We start from the raw sequence: 20426 nt of genomic DNA, 5'->3' as shown, positions 1-20426 counted from the left end.
TGGTCAAACCAAAAAACCGGAATTGAGTCACTTTTAGATACAGTGTGAAGATACAGTAGCCATTTATACTAACAAGAAGCAGGCCAAGAAACATCTGTGGTGAGGAGTCATTACCAGAGAAAAATTAATTAGAGAGTATTGTGAAATACCAAACACTGTGTATCACTGCTAGTCATAAATTCAAGTCACACCAATCAGGTGGCTTAAAAAGGCAGAAAATGGAAATAAATTCCAAAGCAAAATAACAGCCCTGGCCTCTTCAGAAGACCTAGCTGTTCTTCTGGTGGTGAAGCTGAGATCCTGACAGCATGAATGATGTCTCAATATGATGCATGAAAGAAGGGGAAAAAAGCAAACAATTGAGGAAGCACTTGTTCAGACCTCTTCCTACTGGGCAGTCATACTGAGCGCGTGCGTCCACTCGAGACAGCATTATTTAGAGAGGACTCGATCACTGGGGCATCCGCCTGAGTCAAATGTGATTTGGATTTAGACTTTGCCTAAGGCTAATGAAGGTGTGACAGAGTGAAACACCAATGGTGCTTCAGGCAGCTTGACCTCTCCAAGTCTTTTTCTGTACTTTGGTACTTGGCCTGGCCTCAAAGCTGAGGCTGTAACACACAGAAGCCAAGGAAAAAGATCAGTCAGTTGATGCTTAGATGGGCTTTTCTGTAAGCATCTGGAAAACTAACCTGAAATACTGGAAAAGGGAAGGAACATAAAATGAACTGCCAGAAAACCACACAAGCAGGCCATGCCAAGAAGAGGGTACTTTATTCCTTTGTAAAAGCTGGTATGAGTGAAGGGAGGGAGGGAATACCATATTACAAAGTAACCCAAATTCATTTTCGTGACATATTACAGGGTCATTCAGAATTACTACTGAGGCTGGAGGAACAACTGTTTTACGACATAATGGGAAATACAGAGTGGCTGTATGTGTACTTTATGTGCAAATTACATACACCACAGATCACATCAAAATACAATAAATACAGAGCCGATGACAACTGTTCACCCCCTTGGAGGGTCTCACATTTTATTGTCACACAACGCTAAATCCACTCTTTTTCAATTTGGCTTTTTGGTGCTGATCAACAGCAAGACTCTGTAAAGTCAGAATGAAAACACATCACTGAAAAGTGGTCTAAACTGATTAAAAATATATATTAAAAGTAATCAATGGTATAAGTATTCACCCCCCTTTGACATTTATCTATTAGATAATATATATAGTGCCTTTCATATCTATCTACTGTATATCTGTTATATAGTGCCTTACACGTCCATCTATCCATCTACATATTATATACAGCCTTTCAAATCTATTGATTTATCTATATATTATATCTATCTGTTATTTAGTGCCTTTCACGTGCATCTGTCTACCAACATATTATATAGTGCCTGTTTATCTACATATCATATTTGTCTGTTATATAATGCATTCCATATCTACCTACAAGTTATATAATGCCTTTCATATCTATCTATCTATCTACATTTTATTCCTACCTGTTATATAGTTATACTAGATATTAAGCCCGTTACAATAACGGGCGCTAGAACAGTAGTGCATAAACATTTGTATGAACAGTCTATATTAAATGGCAAGGGGCCTTGTATGTGGCCCCTTAAGCACAGGGAAAAAAATGAACATTTGAAAATTTAATAAACAACCAAGAAAAGTAACATTGCAACAATGCATGTGCACACCTGTGTGTGTGTGTGTTTGTGTGCGTGCGTGTGTCTGTCAAATGGGCGCCTGTGTGTGTGCGTGTGTCTGTCGTGCACGCGCCTGTGTGTGTGTCTGCACAGGAAGAGACTGAACATGTGCCGTGTGACCCCGCGCATGCGCACTTCACCAGAAGACACACACACACACGGACACCTGGATGCACACAGGGGTTTTATTAAAGAGGATAGTACCATCAATCTGTCTATCTATGGCACTTTTAAATCTCCGGTGGTGCAGGCCTAACCCACACAAAGAAGACTAAAGAGCACGTCAAAAGAAGAAGACACACAATGAAACCAAAAAAAAACACGCCAAAAAACTCCATGAAAAGCACAAGTCAGAGGATGGAGACATGAACATATCCAAGTCACTGAATAAAGTAATCATGAAGAAACAAAGAGTATGGCAGAGCTGCAAAAACAGAGTGATTGGGCAAGAATGTTGAGCTGAGATTCTGTGTGTGCAAGAAGAAAACAACTAGTGAGGGAAGCTATCAAGAAAACTTTGGCAGCTCTGAAGGAGTCACAACCTACAGTGGACAACATTGGAGGGAGTGAGCAGACAGTAACTGTTGCATGGGCTGCTTCTCCAGTTGCATCTTCATGAGAGAGTGGCAAGGAGAAAAAAAAAAAACATAGGATACCTCGGGTAGAGTTTGCCAGAAGGCATGCGAAGACGCATGTATAGTCTGATGAGATCACAACTGAGCTTTTTGGGCCATCAGACTAAACTCTATATTACATTACAAATCATTAAATAAACACAGCATCCCACTGAGAACCATTGTGGAGTCAGCATCAGGCTGTGGGGATGCTTCTCTGCATAAGGCTTTGGAAGGTTTGTGAGGGTAAAAGATAAAATGATTGCAGAAAATTGCTCCAGGGGCGCTGTACAATGGCTGACCCTGTGCTCTGCCTTTCTATGGTCATGTGAAATGAAAATGGTGAAATGAAAAGGAAAACCCAATGCAGTCTGCAAGAAATCTGCACCCTGAGAGAAGATGTTGGTTTTCCAGCAAAACAGCAACCCCAAGCATTAAGGCAATGCTGCACACGAATGGCTTCATAACAGCAATGTGAATGTCCTGGAGTGGCCAAGTCACAGTCCAAGTCTCCAAAGATTAGCAGTAGATTCCTAAATTAGGTACAAATTAATAAAACACTTTTATTTCCCACTCCTAAGACTAGAACCAAATTTGCATCAGTCTGACATTTTTGAGCCAAACAGAACTGTTTTCCTACTCTGAGATACTTGATAAGTATGGGCACTGATGTTACTCCAAATGAGAGTCTGTGGCTGGGCTTGACAAAGGCTGTCCACTCACGACAGCCATGACACCCGACAAAGCCTGAGCAGTTGTACAAAGAAGAGAAATGAGAAAGATGAGAGACCTGTGCACACAGACTAAAGGCTGTCATGGCTGCCACCTACTAAAAACTGACATGAAGGGGGTCAATTACTTATGCCAGCAATGATTTTGTGTTTTATATTTCCAATTAGTTTGGACCACTTTCACTTCGACATCAGAGTCTTTTCCTGCTGATTGCTGTGTTGTACAACAACAATATAGAAGGTGACAGTGACAATGTTATTGTGATCCACCCTGTAAGGATATTCACAACTACATCAAAAATTGCAGATATGTAAAAAGAGAAAAAAAGAAAGATGCCAGACTCTTGAGCCAATGGAAAAGGTCAATGTTAAGTATAAGGAAGGGACAGACCGTCTGTTGCAGTGTCAAGTGTCAGTAATATGTCGACACAATCCAAGTGACACATTTTCACCAAGGTGTCTGCTGGGAAGGCTACTTACAGTTTTCAGTTTTTCATTGTGACTAATGCCTTCTGGTAAGTGCCGGCCACACTGTATACAGTAAATAGAAACTGTAAATTCACACGGAGACCTTCTTTATTAAAATGTGTAAACAATGGCCCCCCAATATGTGAAAGGGAAACTGATGTGATCATCAAAGCACAAAGCACACCAGGGCTTTGTATCTGAGGCATTTACCACAACAGGGGAAAACACATGACAAGTTTCCCCTGAACAAAATGCCAAAGGTGCACTCTTGCTCAGATATGCAAAAAAAAAAGTTGCATTAATAAGTTCTGAGTGTGAGGAAGACTTATGGCAAGAGACGGTTAACACGCTCCCAATTTTGTGAGTTTTGAAATTTGAAAACTGACTGCTCACATCAAAAATACATGTGTAGCAAAAACTACAATAATAAACATCCCATAGGCATCACTGTGTTATGTCTCAGCCAGTTCCTCCCCTGGTTGGGCTTCGAGGTCTAGTTTTATGTCCTTTCTTGTTCAACTTTGAGTGCTTGAGGCGCATAAATATTGACTGTGTTTAATGTCTTCTTTGTTTTCTAAGACTGTGCTATGTTTCATGGGTTTTGAGGGTGGTTACCCAGGAAGAGGGGCAAAATGCCAATCACAGTCCTCCGTCCTATAAATCTGGAGGGTCTCCCTCAGTACCTGACGGTTCATTTTGAATGTGCTTGGGAGTTTGGTAAATGTTTTAGTTTAGTTCGGTGCTTTTGTGATTGATTGGACCATTTTGCTCTGTTTCTTTGACTTCACTTTTATAGAACTGAAGCCAAGATGCTAATCCACAAGCTAATGGTGACATTGGATCCAAGGGTATAAAAAAATACGCAAAATGAGTCCAAGAGCTCACAAAATGCTGGTAGGTTTTATACAAATAAAATGTAAAAAAAAAAACAGATTATAATGACAGAGACCTCACACACACACACAGTCATGTCTCAGCTTGGGTTCCTCCCTTGCCTCAGGTTCAATGTTTGGTGCTTCTTTTGTTCATTTTTCATTATTTTATTTCTGTTGACTATTTACATCATTCTTAATTTTTGGTTTTGTCAATGTATATCAGTTGCCTTTGCTATGTTCAGTGTTTTTTGTGGGTGGTCCAATCACTGTCAGGAACTGCCCTCCACCTTAAAATTCCAGAGGGTCTCCCACAGTTCCCTGCAGTTCATTTCAAATGTGCCTGGGAGTTTGATGAGTGCTTCTTAGTTTAGTGCTTGTGAGATGGACTGGAAATTTGACCATTTTGGTCTGTTTTTTTAACATTAGAAAAACAGAACAATCTGGACAAGAACAGGCCATTCAGCCCAACAAAGCTCGTAAACTCTGTCCACCTACTTCCTCCAAAATAACATCAAGTCGAGCTTTGAAAGTCCCTAAAGTCCTCCTGTCCACAATACTACTTGGTCACTTATTCCATGTGTCTATGGTTCTCTGTGTGAAGAAAAACTTCCTAATGTTTGTGTAAAATTTACCCTCAATAAATTTCCAACTGTGTACTCGTGTTCTTGATGAACTCATTTTAAAATCACAGTCTCAATCGACTGGGCTAATCCACTTCATAATTTTAAACACTTCAGTCAGGTCTCATCTTAATCTCTGAAAAGGCTCCGCTCTTTTAATCTTTCCTTATCATTCATCTCCTGTAGTCCTGGAATCAGCCTAGTCGCTCTTCTTTGGACTTTTTACAGCACTGCTATGTCCTGTTTGTAGCCTGGAGACTAACAGAACTCCAGATGAAGGCCTCACCAGTGCATTATAAAGCCTGAACATAACCTCCCTAGACTTGTACTAACTATGTGCATCAGGGCGCCATATATATCTGGAACTGTCTGGAAGTTAAGATCACTTTTACTCATATATCTTTTTCATGTGGTGATTTTCAGACCTCCCATTGTACATTCTAACCTCATATTTTTATTTCATACATGTAATTCTTTATGTTTACTGACATTAAATTCTGCCCAAGTCCCCCTATAATCACTCAATGTATTCTTGATTATCTGCCAGTCCACCTAAGGTTCCTCACACTATAACCTAAGTAACCCAAACGTTTCTGCCTTCAGTCACAGCTACATTGCACTGAGAAAAAAGGCATTGACGTGTTTGTGACCACAGGTAAGAATAAAAAAAAAGGAGTGACATTGTAGATGGACATTATTTTAAAGCCAATGGCAACTTCTGCTGTTTGCATTTACTTTTATTTAATTAGCAGATGCTTTAATCCAAAGCGACTTACAAAAGTGGTCAACCTAATCAGTGTTGCCAAGTCAATGGCTTCCCCCCAACTTGGTAATTTTTGATTTGAACTTTTACATGTTGTGGTTTTCTTTTAGACTTCTTTTTAAAATATAACACAGCATTTTGGGATATTTTTCAAAATTGTTCCTTGTTCCTCCACTTTTTCAGAATGCTCTTAGCCCACTGTGAACTCCCTCCCCTGCACTTTGAACCTTTAAACTGCACTTATTTCATTGCTCTCAAATCTCCAAAGGGGCACAATCCACAGCTTTCCAAGGAGTCACTTGGTACACATTAGGAATTGGGCTTGCTTCTTATGACACTATGTGGCTTTTGAGCTGTCTTTGGACAAGGCAACCCTGGACCTAACAGTTAAGCAATAATTGAGATTGGACTGAATGATAAAGAAGAGCATAAAATCTTAAAAGACTCTATTAGGCGGAACTGCTTCAAAAAGGCAGGTGTCAAATTGTCAGATACCCGCAATTTGTGGGCACACGTCAAACACAATTGCCTTAATGCTTTGCTCTGTCGATGCTCTCCACTTTTTTTCCCCCCCATCGGCTTCACCATCTACAATAATGTGTCATAAGTTTATAACCTGTCTGACTGTATCATTGTTATGATTCATTTATATAAAAAGTTACAGCTTGTTTATTGCCTGTATGCAGATTCTACCACTTACTTTTTTAAATAAATTAATAAAAACCACACCATTTGTAATATAAAATATTCTAAAAGCTACTTTTACTAGTCTAAAGCTCTAGTGATCATGTGGCAATCACAACCGACAATCACACTAAATTCCCACTCAGATGATCACGCTAAAATCAGGGAAGGGGGCAGAACCCCAAGGTTGGTCGCGGACACACTGCCATGTGAAACAGCGGGTTGTGACAGCAAAAACATTGGGAAACACTGACGTAGATTTAATATCTAAGGAAGAGTGAACATTCTAGCATTTAATGGCAATCCAGGTGATTTTGATTTAATAAACTTTATTAGTTCTTGAGGTGAATTGTATTTTCGCATGACATTTTTGTGGTCACAGCACAAGGTCAACCATTGTACAGCACCCCTTTAGCAATTTTTCAGGCTAAGGGCCTTGCTCAAGGACCCAGCACAGTAATATTCCTTTTGGCAGAAATGTTACCTGAACCAGCAATCCTCTTCGAGATACCAGCTCAAATCCAGGAGATGCAGTTCAGAACTGGGAATTCTACATTTCAATTATGCATTTTTAAGTTTCATTAAATACATAATTTAGCAGAACACTTCTGCAGCAGTAGTTCTGAGATGTATCATACATCTTGTCTTTTGTACTTTTCTCCTTTGTAAAATACTCATCATCTGTCGCTCAATTTTAATAAAGCATATGGCCCACACAGTCAACAGGGAGATGTTATTAAGTTATAATGGCACTTTGCGTGCTTATTTGCTTACAATATCATGGACTGCAACTGACAGCTCCTGCTCATCTCACGCATCTTCTCGATTTTAATTTGATCTCTTTGCTATAAGCCAGTGTATCTATCTGACCAAAACTATTTCACAAAGCCATTTACTAAATACTGTATTGAAGGGGCTGTAAAAGTTTATGTCATCAATTATTTTGTGTTTTATATTTGTAATTAGTTTACACCACTTTGCAAAGTTCTGCTTTCACTTTGACATTAAACAGTCTATTTCTGCTGATCAGCATTAACAATTGGGAGTAAAATTTGGAAAACTGATAAAACACTTTTACTCTCTGCTCTTAAGAGAAGGACCAAAATTGCATAATACTGGGATTTTTGAGCCAGTTAGGACCACGTTCCTACAGAAATGCTTGATAAATACAGGCACAGATCTCGGGTTAATGGAGAATTTGTGGCCAGCCTTGACAGCTGACAGAGTTTGAGCAGTTTTGAAAAAAAAAAATGAAGGAAAATGGCAGAGTTGCTAAAGAGAGACTTGTGCACACAGACTCAGGCCAAAGGTGTATCTACTAAATACTGATGTATAGGGGGTGAATACTTACGTAAATGTGCTTTATATTTGTAATTAGTTTAGAGCGCTTTGCAGAGACTTTGGCTTTAAAGAGTCTTTTTCACACTGGTCAACAGATAGAAAACTAAACCCACTGTAGCGATCTCATAAGGTAGGAAACAGACGTCCACCCACTGCAGAGCTTATGTGGATAAACACACACAAGGAAAATGAATTTGGATGGTGGAAAAAGACACACAACCACACTTTTGTACAAGCATTCAGATGACAATCAGGAAACTAGGTGTCATCGCACGGTTCAACCTCTGTGACAGATCTAATATAGCAATACATTTTACTGCACTCTTGATATATACATACTCATATATAGTAAATATTTTAAGAAATATATGATCAGGTGTGTACTGTACATCAAAAAGCCTTATAACTGTCTTCTGCGCTGGTATTAAAACATTACATTTTAATCTGGTGATTACCCACAAGATTTTTGCAGAAAAAAAGCTTCACAATTCAATATGGACTTTAAGCCAAAACCAAATTCTTTACAGCATCATGGAAGAATATCAGTCTGCAATCTGACAAACTATAAAAGTAAAAGTTTACTTCTTTCTGCAGTACCTGAAAAAAAATGTGCTGCCACTGGGGAATGATAATCTTAGGAATGCAGATGATTTCCATCCTGCGCATTCTTCCTATTCTTTATGCTGCACCTAAAAGTCAAGCTGTTTCACCAACAGGTCTTGCTTAGCAAAGCTGGCAAATGTAACACGTCTTGTGATTTAATTTTTTTCCCTTCTTGTGATTAATTTTTTCCCCTACTAACCGTAACAAGATTGAACTGATCTGGTTGATCCATGCAGAAGAACAATCAATGAAATCTCAAGAAGCCCCTGTACACATTACTTTAAAATCCCAATGTTATGTGAAAAGAAGGACCACCGCCTTACCTCTTTCTCGCACAAAGTACGCCAGGTATAAGTCCAGCTCCTTGACTGACACGCTGATGTGCTGTGGCTGTACACACAGGATTGGATTGGTGCACTGGCCTGCTTTGACCAGTCTTTCTCCATCGGTGCTCTCCAAAGGAATACCTTTGAAGAGGATAACCATAACCAGGTCTAGCCTCCACACCTTATCGGCCTGACGTAGACAGTCAATGCGCCGCATTTTGCCCTTCTGGTCAGGGTTAGAGAGAACACAACAGGAGGCCTTCTTGCCAGTGATGGAGAGCACAAAATCCTCACGGCATTCTGGTCGGATGTCCTTTCGGAGCTTTGCCAGCAGTCGTGATGCCCACTTCTGCTTAACCTCTGGTTTCTCATTGAGCAGCTCATCCTTGACTGCCCGTTCTTCATCCTTGGTCATGCGCTTCTCATGCTTTTTGAAGTACTTGCGTTTGCGGGCCTGAAGGTTAAACCATGTGTAGGCAAAAGCACGCACATGTGGAAGAAGAGCCTCAATGAAGGGATGAAACTCATCCTAAAAAAAGATAAGAGAGGAGAAGATCAAAATCTGACAAACAGTACAAAGCACAGTGTTTTATTATTGTGAATGGAATGAAACAGCAGAATCATTTCTTGTTAAGAACTGTCACGCGCGTGCGCATGGGAGACAGAGAGGCTCAGGTGATGGTAATACTTCCCCAGTCCAAGGGCTGGTGCGGGGTAATAACGTTTTCTAACACAGGAAGGTTGACAGCTCTCTTACATTAACATCACTTCTGGTGTCCTTGCACTTGGACTCGCCTCTACCTGCCAGGCTGCCATATGATCAGAAGACCCACCATTTTGTGCAGTCAGATTAGGACTCCGGTCTGAGAAGACTCGATTTTGCGTTTTCACATACTTGACTTAAACCAAAATAAATTTCAATTATACGGTGTTTGCCCACAGGTGCCCCAACACTCTGCCTGTCTCTGTTTATCTAATTACAGTATGTATATACTCTTTTGCCAGTTCTGCTACTGTTGGGGCACAGACGTGTGCAATAAAATGCAAAATCATCACTTCTGTAGAGCAAAATCTCTGTGGCTCGATAAACTTCTAGCCTTGCATAGTTTTAACAACTGAGGCGAGCTTCATTTGGACTGTGCGATTCATTTTTTACCTAGTGTGTCCATAGAGCTCACAGTGTGACACACAGACACACCCAGAGAGACATCACTTCAAGGGTGTTCAGGGATGGCTAAAACGTGTGTACTCTAAGAAAACTCACAAGCGAACCTTATATGATTTTCTGATATATATGCACCTGAGGTATATGAGTGAAAGGACATAAATAGGAATAAAATAAGGGCAGCAATCAGGAGGTTTGGAAACTTGGCCAAAAACTTGCTTTCATTGCAGGCCCCATGAAGCAATGTGATGAGGCCTGACAGAATACGAACCCCACCCAATCCAAGCGCTCATTTGTGCGCCAAGACAAATCAAGAAATATGCCGGTAAATAGGAAATGGGGGATGGGGCAGAGGGGCTTGCAAAGATTCAAGTAGACTCAATAAATCCCCCTTTAATCCCAAGGTGCACAGTAATCTCAGTCTAATCTCCGGAAGGACTCACATATGTTGAGAGGTAGAGCTGGGGGCGGCAGGGGCAGGTTTAGTTATCAATGTGGGAAGAAAGCATTCAGGCATCTGTTCTTTGCTTGCTTTGCAGGCCGCAGGATTCCATTCAGTTTAGGCTGGAAACTGGACTGAGGCCACGTCCACACAAAAAGACAAAACGCTAAACTGCTGGCTATTAACTGTGAAGACTCAGAGGGTGCTTAAAAGAAAACAAAAAAAATAACAATATATGATGCGACTTCAAGTATCAAGCCATTCATTACAAGGTGCTTTTCAATGACAGCACAACAACTAGGTGGCATGTCTCTGGTGCAAACCACATGGACATCTGCAGAACATGCAATCTGTGTGTATATGTATTCGGATGGATTAGCACCCCAACTGGGATGGAGGACAATTATTTGCCTGGCCAAGGTACCATAATGAAAGAAAATGGATGGACGGGCATTCTGGTCAGGTTGGTTACTGATATCATAGCAGGAGGCCATAGTGGAAGGACAGTTGATGTCAGCTTCCCAGGGTTATATATTTCCCTCATACACTGAGTGACAGCATTCCACTTGTGGAGCTCCCATTTATACACCCGCTGGGCATGATGGGAGTTGTAGTCTTTTGGGGGTACTTAGGTATCACAAAGGGGAGCTGCAGGGGAGTGATGGCTCTACCTTGGAGGTGCTTCTGCTTCACCCGGAAGTGCTCCCAATGTGAGCATGGGAAAGGCACTATATAAAAAAATGCACTGTTTGTGTTGTGGTAGCAGACGTACTCCCAGGTCCAACATAAAAGTAGTTCATCAATGAAGCGCAAAAGGCCAATGAATCAGGGGTTTTGACCAATGAAATAGGGGAGAGCAGGTGGGTCTTTATGTCAAATGCTCACTCGCGTGAGGACAAGCACATTCCAGAAGTAGATTATTTAAAAATTACAAACTGACTGAAGGAGTCTGAGTTGCCTCGAAAGCTTACATATTACTATCTTTTTAGTCAGCCAATAAAAGGTGTCATTTTGCTTGACGTCTCATTACTCATGGCCAATGTAAAGGGGGGCAGGTGGGTCTTCAATTCAGACACTTGTTTGCATGTGCGTGAGTGTACAAACACGAGTCCCCTCCTCGTTTATCCTTTCTGGAAATGATTTATTTAAAAATATTTTAATAAAAAACATGTTTTGGACATTGTGACTAAATGACTGAGTGACTCTGCATGTGGATTACGAGACACAAGTAACACAGGACTTTTTTCATGGAAGTTTTGATATTTTTGCCTTTGTACTGCATTGGCCCCCTACGACGACAGCTGAATCAAAAACTTTGTTCCCTCTTTTATGCATGAAAACAAGACTAAAAATTTTGTCTTGGTCATCACTACTACGCACATGGGGTAAGCAACATTTAAGAAAAATGCCTTTTTTTTGGTTGGAATACTCCTTTAAGACCCCACACAGGCCCCTGGGGGACATCGCTCCTTAACACAAAGTAGATCATACTTAAATAATGTAATGTGTGGACACAGAGTCACGTAAAAAGCAGTGATTTTTTCTTATTTTTCATTGTAGTGTGAATAACTGATTACTTTAATCGAGCAGTGAGGATGGCCCTTGGACATTTTAACATGCTGATACTCAATCGTTCCATCAAGCATGAGGGGCCCAGTACCCCAGGATCATTTAAGTGGACAGATACTCAATCATTTAGACAAGTGTTCATGGTGAAAAAGCACATTTACGTCATGGGCCCTGGGCAAGCACCAGGAACACCCTGGTGGCAGGTTTGTCCATATACTGTAGATTAGGACTATTATACTGTATATAAACCAGTAACTAACCAGTAACAGCACACTGCTCGATAACGTGCAGTGAATACACTTATCCTATAGTTCTCATCCTCTTTCTCTGTTCGTTTAGCATTCGTTTGCTCAGAGGTTGATGCGCTTGCTGCTTCCTGAGCAGCTCTTCTCAGCCAGCTTCTTCTCTTCTTTCGTCGGCATCTGTTCGTGTTAAAACTGATTAAGTCAGTGTTTGTGTTGCAATTACTTAGAACGTTTCCTTTAATTTTTCACTTAAGCTGGTACTTAAGTCTTTAATTTGCCACAAGAATGATTTTAGATATGAAGAGGTAGGGGAAGTGACGGTGAAGGTGCTAGGGATGAGTGGCACCCGTACGCATGTGCTGCACGGCCACCCTGCTGGCCACTGCTGAGAGTTGATTGTACAATAAAATAAAATAAAAATACAAAGAGGAATAACATTGGAAGTCAATCATCACCCCGAAAGCTGATAGTAGACTTCACATAGTATATGTGTACCAAATTTCAGGCCAGTAGATCAAATGGTTTGCAAGCCACCAGTGACTTAACAACCTGGACAGACAAACGAACAGGTACGGTAGCGTATTATATATAAAGATGAGGACTGGGAACCAATTAAAAAATATAATTAATGGCATACATAAACCATGAAGTAAATACATGCTTAATCGCAAATTTAAATGTAGAATCAACACAAAGGAATTAAAAGAAATTATCGACATAGTTTAAACTTAAACAATGACCTTAAACCTGAACTTTTAACAATGTACTACTTGAACAAGTACAACCTGAATTTGAATGCCTTCCAAAAAGGCAAGTTGAAAAGAAATCAAAATGAAAAGCCCAATGTATTAATTATCAAATTGGCATAGCAAATGAGATACAGGTGTGTCAAAGTAAAAATTAAGCAACTGTTGACTTTGAATGCGCTGCTGAAGACTGGTTTAATTAAAATAATAAATATCTCTTAAATTGGCATACATTAAAACTTGTGTTAAAACTCCGTAAATACTCTCCTCAGTTGTTCATCACCATCAACGACTTGATAATTATACTCTACACCTGGTGAAGTAACAGTGTGGTGCCCCTGGGACCAGACCTGACACAGTCACGCTCCTCAGGTGGTCGAGAGTTGCCGAGCACAATGGGACTACCTGGAGAAGCCAACATAAGAGCAGTTCTGTGACTGCCGTTTTGCATGTGAATACATTTAATGCTTTTGTGGTTGGTAGAACAGAATCTTGGTGTGCCTTGGGATTTCTTGGGCTACAAAAAATGTGCCACCACTGAAATATGGTTGGAAAACACTGCTCTACCCACATTCCATCGTAGCTACCATCTTGTCTAAAAACTGAAACTATGCATTACTTGGATGGTTATATTGCATTCTTTGCATAAATTAGTGAAGATAATGCAAACTTGAACAATGGGTGGGGATAATCATTACACTTCTATTTCAAAGAATTGTGTCACTATATTAGGACTGTCAGCACTTTAACCTGGCTGGCAGACCAGCGAGTTGAAAACAGAGATGCTACAGACTTCTTTGGGTTTCAGTGCCACTCAAAGATACTGTAACTTATTTCAGAACTTATGTGATATGATTTTATCTTTTTACAGAAATATAAAACAAAAAAAAAGAGAGAGAGAACATATATTTTACCTTCGCAACTTTTCCCTAGCATTGCACCAGGACTACTGTGAACGCACCTCCCCGTCCCCTTTCCTCCCACTCCCCTGCATCTACGCCAGTATGTAGAAATTGAACACCAGTGCTACGTATTGACATGTGGCATATTGCTGTGAACCGTGTAATACAAAATTTTATTTCATAAAATTTGTGAAGGCAGTATATAAATACAGTACTATCCATCCATTATCCAACCCACTATATACTAACTACAGGGTCACGGGGGTCTGCTGGAGCCAGTCCCAGCCAACACAGGGCACAAGGCAGGAAACAAACCCCAGGCAGGGCGCCAGCCCACCGCAGGGCTGAATGCAGTACCAGATGTGTATAATTCTTTAGGTACTAAACTTAAAATTATTTGTATTAATGTTTTGTATTGTTAAAAAAAAAAATACATTAAAATGCCACCCTGACCAAACTCTGCCAGGGGCATTTGCTTCATTGCTGGCTCAGGATATGACAATATTTTTTAACACGTCAAACAGGCCACATTAGTCACAAAAATTAACGTGTTAACATTCCCAGGCCTAATATATGCAAAATTCACTCACTCATCGACAAAAACGCTATTTCCCATTTAGTTACGAAGCTGAAATGTGGCAGGATTGTATATCTAACGCAGAAGCCATCTGCTAAGAGAAAGACATTTTGATAGATGTATATTTAAAGGTCAAACCCTCCACAACTATAGAAAATGTAAATACCTCAAAATCTCAAAACTGCTTTACACCGATTTGATTTCAATTGGGTGATGTTATAGAAAAATGAAAATCAGCAGATCTGCGTTTTGTCGGCATTTGTCAATATTATGCTAATGTACATGCTCTGCACTGCCCTGAAAGGGGGCTTTATGCAAACAAAGGGCACCCCAAAAGTGTCTGACTATATTTTATATAGTTCCTTTTCCGTCTGTCTCTCCATCCATGTAATCAACACGAAGCATCACCAGCCTGCAGTGCCAGTGAGTTATTACTACAATACCTTAAAACTTACGTCCTCCTTATCTGAAATGACAATGTGACCTTGAAGTTAGAGTTTTAATGGAATGTAAAGTTAAAGTTGGTATGTACACTTCTCAAGACATGGACCATCGTGATCTTGGGAATAAACAAGATTTATGGAAGAATTCATTTATTTTATTTTCAAACATTAACCCATTTTTTTTTCCTATTTTATGTTACACTAGCCGTTCCCCACAGATACGCTCGCGTAGTAGTGAAACAGGACAAACTTTAAAAATCAATAAACAAAAAGGTATTGCTAGCTAAGCAGAGGCAAGTGATGCTCCAAAACACAGAGGCAGACCGACTCCCCACTCCTGACATCACGCTTCCCCCTCCCCTCGACCAGCAGCCTCTGTCTTGGATTACTGTGAATACATCGCTCCTACAAGGGAACTATGATCCTTAGCACGATGAGAAAAGATGCAAAATCAACCAGAATGCTCAAGCAAATTCTAGAAAAAATCCAATCTAAATCTATTAAAATAGCTCTCTCGTTCACTAGATAAGTGGATGCAAGATACACTATGAAGCTGGTGTGTGAGTGAGAAGGGCCCTGTCCCCCTTACCTCGGCCTGCTGTGTCTCTCTCAGATTCACGCAAATAAATCGGTATTGGAAGCGAACTATGATACTTAACGCAATGACAGAAATCACAAAATTAACCAGAATGTTCAAGCAAATTATAGAAAAAAAAAAAAAACAATCTAAATCTGTTACGCAGTTCTCTCGTGAAAAGCAGACAGACATACAGACAGACAGGCATTGTTTTTTATATATAGAGAGAATAGCAAGGACACCGGGTGGTGCTCGGAGTGAGAGCACTAACCTGCTGCCACCTGCAATGGGTGCACTCACAGTAAATTTCAGAATGAAACACAGCCAGTGGTGCTCACCTGTACAGATGGGGAAGTCTATGCAAAATGTGCTGGATAAGGTTAAATAGTGTGAACTCACATACTGAACAAACACAAGCAGGGGTACTCGGCACTTTCTAGGATGGGAACACTAGCTACATTTTGGAACGAAACATAGCCTTCATAGTTCTTCGCCCGTAGAAATGGAGATCTGTGCACAACGTGGTGACAACAGATTCAAACACACATTCAGCTTTGAATATCAGAGTGCCTTTAACTAAGCAAAGCAGATTCTAAAATAAGAGAGCACACTTTCCTACATATAGTCGTTGTCTCTTGTTAAACATTGTGGATACACATTTGATTTCGTTTTCCACTTTTTCTTGGCAGCTTTCTAATATAAACACTAATTAAGATCCCACTTTGTGCCCCAGACTTGTCGCTTGACATCTTGCACAAAGAGTGGAAAAGTTGCTATACATTTCAAAGTAATGACTCTCGTGGCGGCTTGAGAGGGGACTGAAATAAGGAAGATGGGCACCTTAGTCTGCATTTCGGTCCTACAGGAATGCCAGCCTAAAGGTGCCTCAAACCAGGCACACAGACCACAAGCTGTCTGACTGATCTGGCAAAGCTGAGCTTTTAGATGAAGAAGACAGAAATCAGAGCTGGAAAAAAGAGGGCTCTGCAGTAACTTAATCCATCCACTGGTGAGAGACAAGTGAGGCGCCATTGATTGACTGTTTTATTCTTTATTGGGCTAAGAATCTAACACCTTGAAACATGGTGTGGAGTATGCGTTTCTGCACTTACTGTGCATACATTTAAAGATCTGTCCACTTTTAAAATTAAGGAGGCTACCAAAAAAAATAAAAATAAAGGACATTAAAAAAAAAGCAGAGCACTACCAGTCCATCTCTATGGCCAGCTGCCACAATCAGAGAGGTGTTTACTGTATGGGAAAGAGTTTAGGAGCATCATGGAAACAGGCGCAAGAGGGCTTTGAATTCTGTTGGAACTGTGAAGACGTTAAACCTTTCAGACCAAGCCTGACGCCCAACTCCTGTTCCGTCTTACATTTTATAACTTCTTTTCCCAGTAATGAATTCTTGCTTAATTGACTCTGGGATCCGCTGTGCCATCAGTCAACTCTGGATGACATTCAATTCACAAACCTCAGGCTGCTGTTCTTAAAAGGGTATTCATCTTGGGTTTCAATTACCGCGTATTCAACCTTCTTTTGTGCATTGCTCTACATGCGATGGGACCTTCTGCAGAGAGCACTATATTGAGAAAACAATTATTCATTATTAAATTAGCCAAGACATAAAATGCAAAGACCACTGTTGTACGTGAAGCCACCAGTAGACCGACGAGGGGCAAATGGAAATTACATCAATTTATTTAAAAGTGTTTAGAAAGGATTCAGACGTCTTTACTTTTTTTTACATTTTGTTTTGTTATGATAAAAGCATTTAAATTCATTTTCTCCCTCGTCAAACAACACTCCACACCCCAGAAGGACCAAGTGGAAATAATATTTGAATTTTTCACAAATTTGTTAGAAATCAAATTTAGGAGACCACTAAGTCCATCAAGCCTGACTGTTGGTTTTACTGGTAGCTAAACTGTCCTGGTACCTCATCTAGCTTCTTCTTATAGGTTGTCAAGTTGTCTGCTTCTACTGTACTCCATGTTTCAGTAGTTTGTTCTAGAGTCCCACAACTCCTTGTGTAAACAAGTGATTCCTGGCTTTAATTCCCCTTAATTTCCACCAGTGTCCTCGAGTATGTGAATGTGAAAATCATAAACAATTATTTACAGGCCTAATGAGAGAAGACGTGTGAAGTTCCGATCATATAGTTGGCTGATGTGGAGTAAATATGCAACATCACAGAGTAAAATGAAATTTAGCGGATATGTCTACATCTGAATGAAGCAGAATGCCATCATGGAGTACCCTCTTACCTTCTTTTGGCGCGTCAAAATAGCAAAGTAGCTCATCATTTTCACATACTCTTCGAGTTATGAGATAACAGGCATTCTGTTCGCCGAGCTATGTTTCACAAACAAACCGCTTACCACCTAATTAATGTACATGCAGTGGGGGGATCACTCTCCAAATTGTTTTCTTTTCTCCCCAGACAAAAAAATATTTCAAGAAGCCCATGACACTCCCGAGATGGAGCTTATTGTCACTTCTGATTCATGTGAAAGTTTACTGGGTGAAATACAACCAAACTAACTGGAGATTGAAATAAACTAAATAATCACCTTCTGATTCAGCCCAAAGCAAAGTATGCGTATGACGATGCCTTAAGACTCACTGTTCAGAATTTGCCCCTTTGAAGCTAAAGTAAAAGGTTCTTGCCAGAAGACTTTAACGTATTATGTTATTACTGATGTTTGGTAATACAATTCTGAATTCTGCCTTTCTAAAGTGCTTTTGCATGTAATGCATGAAGCAAATTTTGTGAAAGCTCATGTCTGTCTGTCCACACGAAACAACTCAGCCCCTGGCGGACCAGTTTTATTAAGATGTGGCACACATTTGTCAAGACAGTTCAGTTTTCATTCAGATATCTCCAAGAGATCACAACATAAAGGATTTTAAAATTTCAAAATTCCATATTGAAATGCATTGGCAAAGTTACAAAGTCACCCATATTTTACAGCGGAGAAACGTTCTATGCGACTTTAACCAGGAATGGTCTACAGTTTCACTTTTACCTTAAGAGCTGTTGCCTGAACTTGTATATTTTGAGTATTTTCCTCTTTTACTCATCTGGCAGCTGCTCGGATGCCCAATGCAAGTCAGTCAGATGCTGGGCAAAGCACACGGGCACAGCAGCGCCCTCTCCTGGTGCTTCAGGTAAGTTAACTAACACAGCACATTAAAAGCCACTCTGAAAATAAATGGAAGGGGAAAGCAATTATGTAAGCATAAATAAAACTGAATTGATTGAAGTAATATTACATGCAGCTTATTACTGTAAAGAACTGATGTTATCAACCTGCACCTTAACAGTGTTAAAACGAATTAATAACACAGAAAAGGTGCAGCTGCCCTAAATGAACTAAACAGAGGATGGGTTTAAAAATGGACAGTGGCTCCTGGGGGTAAGGGGCTGCAGGGACTTAAAGCACCTGATCTTTCAGTCCCAGATGTGCGCTGACAATCGCAGCAAACCTCTAATCATTTTGTCCATCATGTACCGTTCACATTTCTGTTATACAACAAATCAGTTCCTTTCCAAGTTCGTACTTATTTATGCACACATCTGTTGATGCCATTTTCACATCATGTGAATTACTGTCTGCAGTGTATGAAAGCCAGTGAGCCTCCATAAGCTGCCTTGTGCTCCATTTTCACCTGCATTGTAAAGTGCTGTTAAAAAGTGTGTATTTAATGCTGTCTACTAAGATAAGGAGTTGCATTGTGTTATCACTATTACTTCTGAATATGACTTGTTGTTATAAAACTACTTAATAAAGAAAAAAGTAACAGACAGCACACTTAGTCGCCGAACACACCTGAATGATACAAACGTACCAACATTGTGTCATTTTTTTTGGTAAACATGTACTTGTACTGGCGGTGGGGGGCTGCAGCAATTTAAAGTACAATGGAATCGGAAGATGGATCTTAATAGCAATAACAAGACAAGGTTGTAACCTGGAAGTCAAGAATTAAATAAGCAAAGACCAGGACATGAGGCAAAACTGCAGATCAAGAAGTGTAATTGCAGTATTTCATGTAGTGGAAGTACAAAACATAAATCACAGTCAAAGAAAAGAATCTGTAACCAGAAATGTCTCCACAATAATAACGTAAAGGTTTTTGACTGTCTGTGTCAATTTACCCGCACACTTGGACAGTTACGAAGTGCATGACGCAGACCTTTATACCGCTGCAGTAAGGATATAAAGTGCTGCACACAACCCAATCACCCCCACCTAGCAACAGTCTGGTAACCCTGCACCACAAACAACCTTAATGAACGTGTCTGTGTGTCCGTCCAGTTGCCATGTCTACTAATACATGGAATTGCATTCTGTTATTGCTATTACTTTTGAATATGACTCGTTACAAAACTACTTAATAAATACAAATGTAAGAAGTGACTCTTGGATGAAGTAAGCAAAAAATGTGAAATGCTCGAAAATTTATATCCGTTAACTTAGTAGCCGACACATCTGAATGTTATGCCATGCCGACATTAATAATAAATTCTTTACATTTATATAGTGTTTTTTCACTACTTTAGTGCTTCTCTAGTGCTTTAGCCAGTGGGGAGCCACTTCAACCATCACCAATATGTAGCATCCACCTAGATGATGCACCAGCAGCCATTTTGTACGAGTACACTCACCACACATTAGCTGTTAGGTGGTGAAGTGATGAGAGACAGTGAGAGACAATTAGAGACAGGGGATAATTAGGGGGTCAGAATGACTAGGCTAAGGAGGCAAATTTAGTCTGGACATTGAGATATTCCCTGCTCTTTATGAAGGCTGCCCTGGGATCTTTAATGACTACAGATAATCAGGACCTCTGTTTAACGTCTCACCTAAAGGGCGGCACCATTTTTACAGCATAGTGTCACTGTCACTGCACTGGGGCATTGGGATCCACATTCAGACCACAGGGTAAGCGACACTGCTGCATTCATTAACACCTCTTCTGGAAGCAACCCAAGTTTTTTCCTAG

At 40.2% G+C, this 20426-nt stretch overlaps 1 protein-coding gene across 7 annotated transcripts in view; it reads right to left on the bottom strand.

The window, feature by feature from the left end:
* The window catches only part of nfic (nuclear factor I/C), a 468411-nt gene that overhangs the window by 337132 nt on the left and 110853 nt on the right, over positions 1–20426 (bottom strand). For all 7 annotated transcript variants that reach the window (XM_039767143.1, XM_039767140.1, XM_039767145.1 and 4 more), the window contains one exon: positions 8748–9279. In XM_039767143.1, the coding sequence (XP_039623077.1) occupies positions 8748–9279 (532 nt within the window). The remainder of the gene's footprint in view (positions 1–8747; positions 9280–20426) is intronic.

Source organism: Polypterus senegalus, chromosome 10 (assembly GCF_016835505.1).
Source record: "Polypterus senegalus isolate Bchr_013 chromosome 10, ASM1683550v1, whole genome shotgun sequence".
NCBI lineage: Eukaryota > Metazoa > Chordata > Cladistia > Polypteriformes > Polypteridae > Polypterus > Polypterus senegalus.
The sequence above is the reverse complement of the archived record's forward strand: the minus strand, read 5'-3'. Positions and strand labels throughout refer to the sequence as shown.